Source organism: Egretta garzetta, unplaced genomic scaffold (assembly GCF_000687185.1).
Source record: "Egretta garzetta isolate BGI_Z169 unplaced genomic scaffold, ASM68718v1 scaffold163, whole genome shotgun sequence".
Classification (NCBI taxonomy): Eukaryota; Metazoa; Chordata; class Aves; order Pelecaniformes; family Ardeidae; genus Egretta; species Egretta garzetta.
In genome coordinates, this window is record NW_009259308.1 from 7,845,904 (window position 1) to 7,857,143 (window position 11,240).

At 46.7% G+C, this 11,240-nt stretch overlaps 2 protein-coding genes across 2 annotated transcripts in view; one reads left to right on the top strand and one right to left on the bottom strand.

Moving 5' to 3' along the window:
- Positions 1-7,446, top strand: part of TTC4 (tetratricopeptide repeat domain 4) — an 8,965-nt gene extending 1,519 nt beyond the window's left edge. Inside the window, exons 2-9 of the mRNA XM_009636182.2 lie at positions 12-215; positions 889-966; positions 1,756-1,880; positions 2,176-2,262; positions 3,160-3,374; positions 4,576-4,657; positions 5,755-5,837; positions 6,798-7,446. Of these exons, the coding sequence (XP_009634477.1) occupies positions 12-215; positions 889-966; positions 1,756-1,880; positions 2,176-2,262; positions 3,160-3,374; positions 4,576-4,657; positions 5,755-5,837; positions 6,798-6,897 (974 nt within the window). The 3' untranslated portion in view covers positions 6,898-7,446. The remainder of the gene's footprint in view (positions 1-11; positions 216-888; positions 967-1,755; positions 1,881-2,175; positions 2,263-3,159; positions 3,375-4,575; positions 4,658-5,754; positions 5,838-6,797) is intronic.
- Positions 7,447-8,008: 562 nt separating this feature from the next.
- TMEM205 (transmembrane protein 205) lies at positions 8,009-8,943 on the bottom strand. The gene is made up of 3 exons (XM_009636183.2): positions 8,814-8,943; positions 8,551-8,714; positions 8,009-8,308 (listed from the first exon to the last, which is right to left on the bottom strand). Exons 1-3 carry the CDS (start codon positions 8,941-8,943, stop codon positions 8,009-8,011), a joined length of 594 nt encoding a protein of 197 aa, XP_009634478.2.
- Positions 8,944-11,240: the final 2,297 nt, after the last annotated feature.

Here is an 11,240-nt window from a genome sequence, read left to right on the forward strand (position 1 = left end):
TTGGGGCGCAGCGCCCCCCGCTCAGGCCCAGTCCCCCTGTCCTCCCCCTGCAGAGCTGGCCAGGATGTACAAAAACGAAGGGAACGAGTACTTCAGGGAGAAGGACTACAAGAGAGCCATCGTCGCCTACACTGAGGGGCTGAAAAAGAAATGCGAGGACCCCGAGCTGAACGCCATGCTGCACACAAACCGAGGGGCTGCCCAGTTCTACCTGGGTAAGGAGAGGTGCACCATCCTGCCCCGGACCAGGCTGGGAAGAGGGTTTTGTGGTCTAAAAGTGCTTTTCCTCCCTATTTTGGGTTCTTCTTTGCCTATTTTGTGATACAGCATACTAAGTAGTTTATTCCCGAGAGAAAGACACCTTGATCCCTGAAGACCTGTCTTGCTTCAGCATGTGGCTGCGTGTAGGGTTTGGGCTTTGTTCGTTGCAGCTATTACTTGCTGCTCGAGCCCTGGCTGCAGGAGAGGGCAAAGCCGGTGGCTTTTGATGCTGATCAGATTCACAGAGTGATTGGAACTACAGGGGGATGACCTGGCTTCAGAAACCTATTGAAGCAACACATTCTGTCGCTCTTCCCTGCCTGTGTCCTCCTCAAGCTACCACCTATCCTACCAACAGCATCCATGCAGCAGAGAAGGTGTTCTTGGCCTTTTAGTGCTGTTGTGTCTTGCAGTTGGGAGTTGGTTTGCTCACACTCATGTTACTTATCTCTCACCTGTATGACTGATTCCTGTCCTTTCGCTTCTTGCTCTTAATTTGCTCTTTCTTCCTCTGCATACCTCACAGTGATTGTAGAAACAGCGAATTAGGGTCTCCACATAAGCTTGGGATCTGCTTGGATTTTAAACATAAATTAAAGGTTCTGAGCAGTTGTGCTTGCTTTATAGGTAATTACCGTTCTGCTCTCAATGATGCCATCCAAGCAAAAAAGCTAAAGCCTACCCATCTCAAAGCAATCATAAGAGGTAAGAGTTAAAGCACATGTTCCTGCATGGAGCGCAAGGAACATCGTTTCAAAACAGCTTTGCACATGTTAGTTTTACTTATTATGCTGTTATTGTTACAAGCCCTGAAATAGACTGTTGTTAGATGTTGCTGTGTTTCGCTGCATGTTTCTGTTGTTAAATAACAGCGTTTATAACCCTTAAATTGCTGTGAGCATGTATCATACTTTGCTTCTGGACAGCATTCATTTAAAAAAAGTAAAGTGGTTACTGTACGAGATTTTATTCTCTTGTTTTGCTTTGGATTTTCAATCAAAACACTTTCTTTCTGCTCTTTGCTCTTCGGCTTCTATATCTGTCAAGGCATTGGACCTGTTTCTGTAGAACACAGCATAATTTTTGCTGTCTTCCACAATACTAGTTTTGGGGGGGGGTGTTTTTTTTCCCGCCTCCAGCATTTCTCACTCCTTGGAAATAACCACTTTATTTTTCCTTATGGGACAAATACTGTTATGATAATTATAATGATAAAGTTCTGCTTGTAACAGACACTTCTAGCATTGTTCTGATGATTTCTGTGACTAGATGAGCAAATGATACCTGAACTGCTGAAATAGTTTAGATTTTCTTCTCAGCTGAATAGACTTGCTGGAAGTCTGTGATTGAACATGATGACGCAAGACAATAGCGTGCGCTGCTGTATATGCCTCTTGAAAGCACTAGGGCTAATGGTGTCTTTATAACCACCACTTTGTGTAGTAGCTGTATACTGACTCCAATACTAGAAACTTAAAATCTTAATCCTTCCAGGAGCTCTCTGTCACATGGAGCTAAAGAATTTCTCTGAAGCGATAGCATGGTGTGAGGAGGGCTTGCGAATAGAGTCAAAGGAGAAAAAGCTTGTGGAAATGAGAGCTAAAGCTGACAAATTAAAGGTAAATATTAAGGCAGTCTAGCGTCTACAATGCTTGTTGCCTACTTTGTGTGAAGAAGCACTTTGGGATCCTTGGTTGAAGAGTGCTCCACACGAGTTCGTGTGTAGTGTAATGTCCCCAAACAGAATTGAGTGGTGGTTCCGTGTAGTGCGTGTTGTTGAGGTGTGTAGGGCAAAGAGCCTGAGGGGACCCTTCTGGAGATCTGCATTGATTTCTCCACTCGTCGGCAGGGTAGAGCAGTGATGGGCATTGACTTGCTGTGTGTGACTGTGGTGCAACCTTTTCTTACATGTAGCGAGCTGAGGAGCGAGATGCAAGGAAAGCAAAGGTGATGGAGAAGAAGGAACAGTGTCAAAAGGAAATTTTACTTGCGGCAATAAAGGTGGGTCGGTGAGAGGGTTTGGTTTTGTGTGGTTTGTTTTGATTTTGTTCTTTTTAAGAGCTCTGTTGTTTGTCTCTAAGAGGTCGTTCCCATACACAGGCTTTTGAGGGCTAAAGCCAAATAACTGAGTTAAAACCGTGATTCTCCTTATCTGCGTAACTCTAGCCCCAGCTCCCAGGTTGCCATATGTCGGTTAACAACTAGTGCAGAATACGAACCGACTGTTAGGAGGTGGACTGAGCATCTAAGAGAGTGCTCTGGTTGCTGGGCTGTAACATCACACTGGCCCAATGAATGTTGCTTTCTTTGCTGCCGGTGGGCGTTACTTGAGTGGAAGGACAGAAGATAACCATCCGGTGGGGTGGAGGAGAGAATCAATCCTGGATCCTCTCCCTCCTCAGCAAACGTTTGGGCTATGTTAAAATATTTTTGGCTATTATGTGAATCCGATCTCCTCTTCTGCAGTTGTCTTTCCAAAGAAAAGAACGAGCTTTATTCAGTTTTCTGAAAGAGGGGATCTTCCCAGGAGCTGGTGCATGTAGTTCATGTAACCCTGAAGTTATGCCTGCTAGGTCCCGAAGAACAGGATTTCAGATGCCTTCCTTTCCCCACGTTTTCTCAAGCTCATCTGTCAGCATGCAGGCTGGATTCCCACCTCTCCTCATCCATTTTATGAAGAGTCTGGGTGTCTGGCTGAGGTTCTGGATTCTACTGGGAAGACCAGTCACCTGAGTCTGATACTGTAGGAAGGCATTTGATGACATGCTAAAGAGCTGACTCATTAATAAGAATGACACGATTTGTCCTTTTACTGACTGCTAATTTTTTTCTCTTATTCTCCCCACCCTACCTATTTGGTTGGTTTAATGGTGGTTTTTTTTCCTTCCTCCCCTCCAGGAAAGAAATATCAAGCTGGCTCTTGAGCCTTCAAATGGCGAAGAGGAAATATCAGATGGCCTGGCTGAGATATCCTTAGATGGGTTCCACGCTGACAATGCCATGGGGGCAAAGGTGCACTTAGATGCTGATGGCAACCTGAACTGGCCTGTCCTCTTTCTGTACCCCGAGCACGGGCAAACAGACTTCATTGCGGCTTTTCACGAGAACTCCAGGTAAATGCGCTGTCAGCATCGTTCTTGCATAAAGGAGATGTTTGAGTAGATGAGAACAGACAGCAAGTGAAACCCTGCCATGCTAATGAAGTAGTTCCAGATTTCTAATCTCATAGCTGACCCTGCTTTTGAGCAGGAAGAGGTTGCGCTAGATGACCTGAGGTCCTTTCCAACCTGAATTATTCTATGATTTATGAATGCTGCTTTAAAATATGAGGGCCAAAACCTCAACATTACGTAAATTTATACTGTAGAGAAACAAGTCATATTCAGCCAGTGTGATTAAAAGGGCTTGCACTGCAAGCTTAGACCAGTGGCCAGTAACACCAGTGACCCATCTGTACGCATGGATTTTAGAGGTTCATTAAGGTGTGGTTTCAAAGCCTTCCAAATATGGAGTCTCAGAAAGAGGATTAAACTTAAAAATTATAATAAGTTTCCAAGAGGGACCTCTAGTAACCACCAGTGAACCCATTGTTTTCCTTAGGGCTTCCGGCTTGCCTGACTGAAGTCCTGCAGACCTTTCAGGCTATAAGCAAGTGACTGGCAAAGCGGGAATTCCACTCTTCTGGGTGTTAACTTCAGTTTCTGGTCTTGCCACATTAAACAAACTTGGGATTTGTAACTTTTTTTTTTGCAGGGAGATAGGTATTCCTCAGATCTACTAGTAAGTTTAGGGCTTAAAACCACCGTGTGAGCAGATTTATAAAGTTGTGGTTCTTGCACAGTAGTGTTCACTGCACCTTTTTGTGACCAAAGGAAGTGAAAATGGGTTCTTAGAACAAACTGCTCACCAGCACTCCTGAAGTACCAAAATGAACAAGCCTCCGACACACAAGCGTATTCTGAGTGCTCTGATGAAGTGTGGTGCTGGTGGGACCATGTAGGAGGAAAATCAATTTTAGACAAAATGCAGGGTGTTTTATTTTGGCATCTTTTTCAGTGTGTAAACGAAAAGTTAAAAATAATCTGCTGTTGCATTGCTCAAGTATGAAACCAATGGCATGAGTTACAACAGGGCCTTGGTCTCCCTGGAAAAGCAATGAGTTTGAAGGGAAGAAACTATTAGTAAGTTTTAAACTTACTTTCAAGTCTATTGTCTAATTTGCAAACGTATTTTTACCATCGTTCAAATGCAACTGTACAAATTATTGAAGCTGACCACTTCATCTAAGCTAACCAAGTGTATTTTGGCTTTTAGGTTTATTGATCATTTAATGGTGATGTTTGCTGAGTTACCTCCTTGGGATTTAGAAAGAAAATACCTTCCCAGCAATCTTGAGGTGAGAAGTTTGACTTCCCTTCTCTTACAGAGGGTTTGTTTTTTTCTGGAGTGAGACTGAGCAGCTTTGAGCGTATGAAAGCAACAGCATCATTACCTGCTTACCATATGTGGATGTGAAATAAGGATTTGGAGAGCTATGTTCATTTATTAACTCAAACATTTTCCAGATGTGCTGACATGGACACAGAATTCGTTAAAGAAAAGGAAAGTTCTTTTGTCTTCCACTTATGTTGTATTTGATAGAAGGTATTTATAGATATTGCTTACATTCCCATCTCTGTAACGATAATTAAGGTTTAGACCATCAAGCTGGTAGGCTGCCACTTTTTTAACTGCATTGTTGTGAAGCTGCTCCATACAAATGAGAAAATAATTACAAAAAAAAAAAGGTTATTTTCAGATTTAACTGGTGGTGCTCAAACACTTAATTCCACCAAGACAATATGTGTCTATTAAGACTTCAGCATATGTGGGATGCGACTTGGTTGTGGCTACAGCAGGTTTGGAGAATTTTTCAGAAATTGCACATAGAAGGATACAGATGTTTATTTTTTTATTTTCCACTTCAGAGTCACATGTGCCAGGGAACAGCGCAGCCCTTGGTGCAGCGAGCAGATAGGTCCGAAAGGACAGTGGCTGTGTAGTTTACCAGGCTAAAAATTGGGATTATCTCTGTGCGTGTGTATACAAGTCTAAGACACAGTTGCTGGATTCAAATATTTCAAATGTACTCTGATTTGTTCAAGTATCTTTAAGCCTACTCAGTTTAGCTCATACCATTGCTGCATTTCACCTGTTAAAAAGCAACCCGTAGATTTGGATTGCTCCTCTGTAAAGCACAGAAACAGCCAATGTGTTTTGCCTTCCTGCTGCCACTGCTGAAAGGAGCTAAGCTGGCTTACACAGGGATGACTTGGAATTTACATAAAATAGTATTTACATTGCTGAAGTTAGCATCTGACACAGTCGGTCCAAGGTACAGAATTTTGATAAACCTCTAGTTGATATTTGGTGTGCTGTTACTGGACTTCCAACAGCTTGGTAGTTTGCCTTCATGTATCTTAAGTATTTACTAACCCTCCCAAATTTTTTCAGCTCTATTTTGAAGATGAAGAAAGAGCAGAAATGTACGAGCTGAACCCAGAACACACATTGCTACAAGTGCTGCAGCACCAAAGGTGAGGCTGTACCTGTTCATGTCCAGAGAGAGCATGAAGGCAAAAAGTCAGAATTCTGGGCTTTAAGTGCAGTTTGTTCTCCAATTTAATCATCCTAATTCCTGGCATCTCTAAGTGGGGAAGGTGTAAAGTGGTGGGACCGCATGCATTTTGTCACTGGCTTTAGCAACTTACGTAATTCTTTTTTTTCCTCTCAAAAAAATTAATGACTTTCCAGGACTGGATGGAGTTGGGCTACACAGAAGAAGCAGAAGCACAAAAGGGCTGTTTCAAATTCCATCTGCACAGTGCTACTTTAAAAAAAAAAAACAAAAAAACACAAAACACCAAAAAAGCAGCAGCAGCAGCCTCTAAAGAGACCATGTTGAAGGTTAACAATGCTCTCACTGTTAATGCTGCGTGAGCAGCCCCCAGCACAGCATGCAGCACAGTTTCACTCTGAAGCTGACTTTAAAGTGTTATGCAGTTATTTAGAGAGAAGAATTTGCTGTTTGTGCAGCCAAAAAGTTATTGTAAAGCCTGTGCTATTAACTTGCACTGTCTTGTAGCTTGCTGGAGAAAGCCTGCCCTGCAGCACTAGCGGCTTGGGCTGTCACAGTGAGAGCAGAGCTCTAGCTCCACTGCTGTGGGCTGTCTCTGAACTGTCGCTCCGTAAAACTCAGCAGCAGGCACAAGCCCTCAGATTTCAGGCTGTAAGGGCAGTTGCACAAGAAACCTCCTTCCAGAGGGACAATAACACCTGTTTTAGTTAGACGTAGCTGTTGGGAGAAGAGTTGATTCATAAAACACTCCTCCTCGGGTGTGTGTAGCCCTGGCTACAAAAGGCTCTGCTAATCAGCAAAAAAGCTCTTTGCTGGGCATGGGGAGGTCAGTCTTTGCTGAGCTGGGCAGAAGTCACTCACTTTGCCTGACACTTGGCCAGCTACCAGGAAGCCAAAGGATTCCTTTTAATCTTTGCAGGTATTTTGTAAAGGCTGGGACTCCAACAGTTTTGGCATTTGTGAAGCGTTCTCCGTTCTCTAAGAACTACTTCTCTGGCAAGAAGGTGCATCAACTATAACAAGCAAGACTGTGAAACAGGAGGAATCCTGAGCAAGAAGCTGCTGTGTGTTATCCCAGCTACAGACTGCAAACTTCTGCTTGAACAAAAATACCTTGCACGCTTCAGGGGAGAAATAATCTCGGCAACAGGGAAACTTCCAGGAAAGCAGCATAGGAGAATGAAGGGCTTACAAGAAGGGATTATTTGTTCAAAAAGTAATCCAGCTGGCTTGCAGAAGGTGTCCTCTCTGATAGACTGCATGTGGTTTTGAAATAAACCTGAAGCAGTGCCAAACATTGGCTGCAGTTGAAGCAACAGCAGCTGGGAATGTACATACTTACCTGTGAAAAATCATGGATTTCCTTGGAGGTGGGCTGTAGTTGCTGGCGTTTAACAGCAGTGGTCTGGGGAGATACCTGCCTGTGGCAGTGGGATGGATGCAGTCAGATTCCTGCCTGGGATTAAGTAGCTGCTTTGCTCTGCTGCAGGCCAGGGTAAAGCAGAGCTCTCTGTGTGGAGCAGTGTGTTTTACTGACCATTTTACTACCTTACTGATTGTCCTGTAGAACCTGGAAATAAACATGTCTATTTTAAGTAGACTGACTTCTGCCTAGTAAATGAGACAATTTTTCTCACCTCCTGCAATACTACAAGAGAAAGACAAACAGTAATTCTAAACCCAAGCATTACAACCTTATCCATTACACTACATACAGCCAACATACAGCGTCTTCTGTGCTTCTGTATTAGCTCTCAGCATTTAATTAAAAGCAATTCTAAGTCTCTCTTTCAATTCTGCCCTCTCTCAGTGATTGCAGAAATGCACTGCAGTTTTAGACACAGCCAGTGCATGGGGCATTAAAAAGCTGTTCAGCCATAAACACTTCTGCTTAGATCATGGAGGATTTTTCTCACTCCAGAGGTAGATTCAGACAGCTGTAAAGAAAGCATTTCCATTTCACTATTCCTAAATTTCTGCACCGTGTACAAATACAGTTAAAAGTATTTCCATCTGAGGATGCTAAAATTTAATCTCCAAAGTTTAGGGTTACTTCACAACGGTGGCTCCCTTTTTCCAGAGCATCGGTTGTGGCCAGCCAGCCAGCCCTGGCCTCGCGCTGTCCTGCTCTCACAGGGCGGACAAGTGGGCAGCCAAGTAATACAAGCTCAAGCCATTGCATGCGATGCAGCAGAGGTTGCAGAGGGAGGACAGCGTGTGGTAGAGGGTGAGCTGCCCGGAGAGCTGCCTGTAGCCAGGGTTGGAGGCACGCAGCTGCCTGCAGGACTTGCTGGTGAACAGCCCAACCTCCTGGCCAAGGCCGTGGCTGCGCTCGATGAGGTGCATGTCTGCCACGATGTCAGAGGTGGCCTGCCCAAACCACTGGGTGTTCAGCACAGAGGCAGTGACGCAAATGAAGAAGACGATGATCTGCAGGGGAGCAACACCGGCCATGAATGTCTCACACGTGTGGTCAATTAAATTTCTCCCCCGGCCCCTCTTACACACAAGGCTCATCGCAATCTGGACGCTAACTGGTTTCTTTTAACCAGAGCCATGTGTGGACCTCATCATCATTTGCAAGCCAGCCTCAGTGGAGCAGAGCGGAGCGGGACCCTCCAGAGGAGGGGATCTGAGCTATGACCGGCTTGCATTTTAAAGCAGGAGGCTACCTGGGTCGCTTGTTCATCGCTGAGCAGCTCGCTGGGGTGGTGCATGGCAAATAGAGTCAGGTTGAGGAAGGCACAAGCGGAGCCAATGTGGAAGTAGTAGGGGAAGAGCTCGTGTTGGATGAAGCCGTAGGTGTGGCGAGGGAGGCGGCTGCCCATCACGAACCCTGCAAGGGGGGAGAGTGGGTAGGTCCTGGGGCAAAGCCCCTTCCCCTGGACCTCCCCAGGGCAGAAACCCACATCGGTGTGCACGGACCACAACCTACCAGCCACGAAGGTCACCCAGATCTGCATCCCCCAGGAAGTGGAGAGGAAAACCAGGTGTAGCAGTTTGATGGTGTTGGAGGGCTCCATGTCAGTCGGCATGGTTTCCTGGCCAGGGATGGATCCCTCCATGTCAGCCAAGCCACCCCTAATTCAGGACTGAGCTGCTACTACTGCCACCACCTCGCTGGATCCAGCGAACGCAGTTCGGCTTCACAAGCCTGCTTATTCAGGAAGAGCTTTGGAGCTGGCACAGCCCCTCCCCAACCCTGCCACCACGCACCCAACCAGGCTGCAAACTCAGTTCTCGGTCCCCTTATATCTTAGGGGCAGGGCACTGCGTCAGCACCTGGCAACCCGCTGTTTCAGGTGGACTTTCGGCAAAGTCCAGCCAAAGCCCTCTCTGACCCCTCGCAGCAGGGAGAATCAGCAAGTCAATAAAAGGGGAAAAGGAAAAGCCCTGACAAATATGCCTGCCCACGCTATGGCCATTAAAGGGGCCTCTTGGCCAGGGAAAAATCCCCCTGTCTAAAAACAGGAACAGTTTCTGCACACTTTAACCAAAAAGCCTGGGGGCTCGAATAAGCAGGGGTGGCTCCTGGGCTCACCCTGCTGCCCCAGGCCCCACGGTGGCACAAGCATGAGAGCATGGGCAGCAGCAGGGGAAAAGAGGCTTTGAAGGAGCTGCCTGCTCTGCTACACGGAGCACTTTGGAAACTAATTAAAACAAAGCTTCTGGGAGCAGCCCATCAATTCTGCTGCCTGCTTTATTCCTCCTCCCCTTGGCCGGCTGCCTCAGGGCATGAATTACAGCCAGGATAGCCTTGAGAGAAACACTGCCATCTAATTACATCCCACTCCCCTTGCAAAATAAATAAATAAATGTTGCATTTTTATATATCAATTACTATGTATTTATTTAGGCATCTATAAAATCAGGTCCTTGAAACCTTCTCATGATAGCAGCATCACATACTGGAGAAGGCACTTGGATCCTACCTGGAGTGCTGGCCCATTAATCCCCAGCTGTCTTCACTGCCTTTTCTTTGCCAAAAGCTTCTTGGCATTTCTGGGATGACTTCCCTGCTCCATCATCCAGCAGCCCCATCCACTGCAGGACGTCAGGGGCCCAGGGAAGACAGCCATGCTCTGTTGGTAGGGCTTTGTTCCCTGCATCACGCTGTGCAAGGAGGCAACCATGAGTGCTGCGGGCAGCCAGCAGAGAGCCCTCTCATTCCTAGGGTCCCAGATCTGCTTTTCCAAATCACTTGCCTCCATGCAGAAATTAGCAGTGGAGAGCAGCAAGGCAGCTGGGTGCTTTCATGCTACAGCTGGGAGGGTTGTTCAGAGCAGGGGGTAACACCCTGCACGGATTTCTTTTTTTTAAGGGAAAAAGAAAAATAGTGATTGATTGCTAAATTGGCCCCAGGGTGGTACATTTGGTGGGGAGGGCAAATAGGGGGGTCTGGGAAATGCTGGTAAGGGGTGGCTGCTCCCAACAGGCCCCAATGCGCCCGCCAGCACCCTGGGAGCTGGCCGTGGGATGAAGCAGTTGGAGATGGGTGCTCCAGGGATACTCCAAGCTGCCCAGTCCTTCTGTCCACACTCCCCTGTGCCTGAGGGCCATCAGATACTGCAGGACTGCGATTTTTCCCCACCTGCACATAAACCACAAGATGCTTCACGCTGTTGCAGCTTTCCATTGTGCCCCCAAGTTGCTCCCGCTCCATCACCCTGCACCCCCAGGGACCCAGCCAGGCCAGGGTGAGGGCTGACCATGGCCTCACAGCACAAAAAAAGCACAATGCTTAAAGAGAAGGGGAGGTCAGTTAAAGTTTAATGTTCAGGCAAATACATCATTCCCTGTACTTAATCAAGCAGCAGCAATTTCTAACGATAAGTAGAAAGGATGGCTCACATCCCAGTGATAAAAAGGCAGGATTGCTCTGAGTTTCGGGAGATAAGAGGGCTCCATAAAAATTGAATGTTTTGTACCACGTTCAGCTTGAGACAGCTTTATCTTGTGGTGATAGCACAGCAGGGGGAGGTCGGGGCAGCGCCGTGCCAGGCCTTGCACGGGGATGTTTATGATCTGAGATATGGCAGAGATTAGGAGCTTATGGCCACAGCCGGCTCCAGGGGTGAGAGCCTCTGGCCAGTGCCCATGGGAGAGGGACAGGCAGCTCCTTCTGCTTATAAACCAGGTGGGGAGTTTGGGTGGCAAATCGCCTTTCTAGGGACTGGGTGTTGCAGAGAGGGAGAAAACACCCTGGGTGCCTGGCAAAGACCCTGGGCTCATTTCTGGTACCCCACAGCCTCATATCATGGCATCACTGTTGCTTGCTAAAGGTTAAGCTCTGCAAAACCCTTGCTCAGGGGTAAGCGCACAGGGGGCTTCTCTAGCAAACGCCAGGGCATGGCTGGGGCCC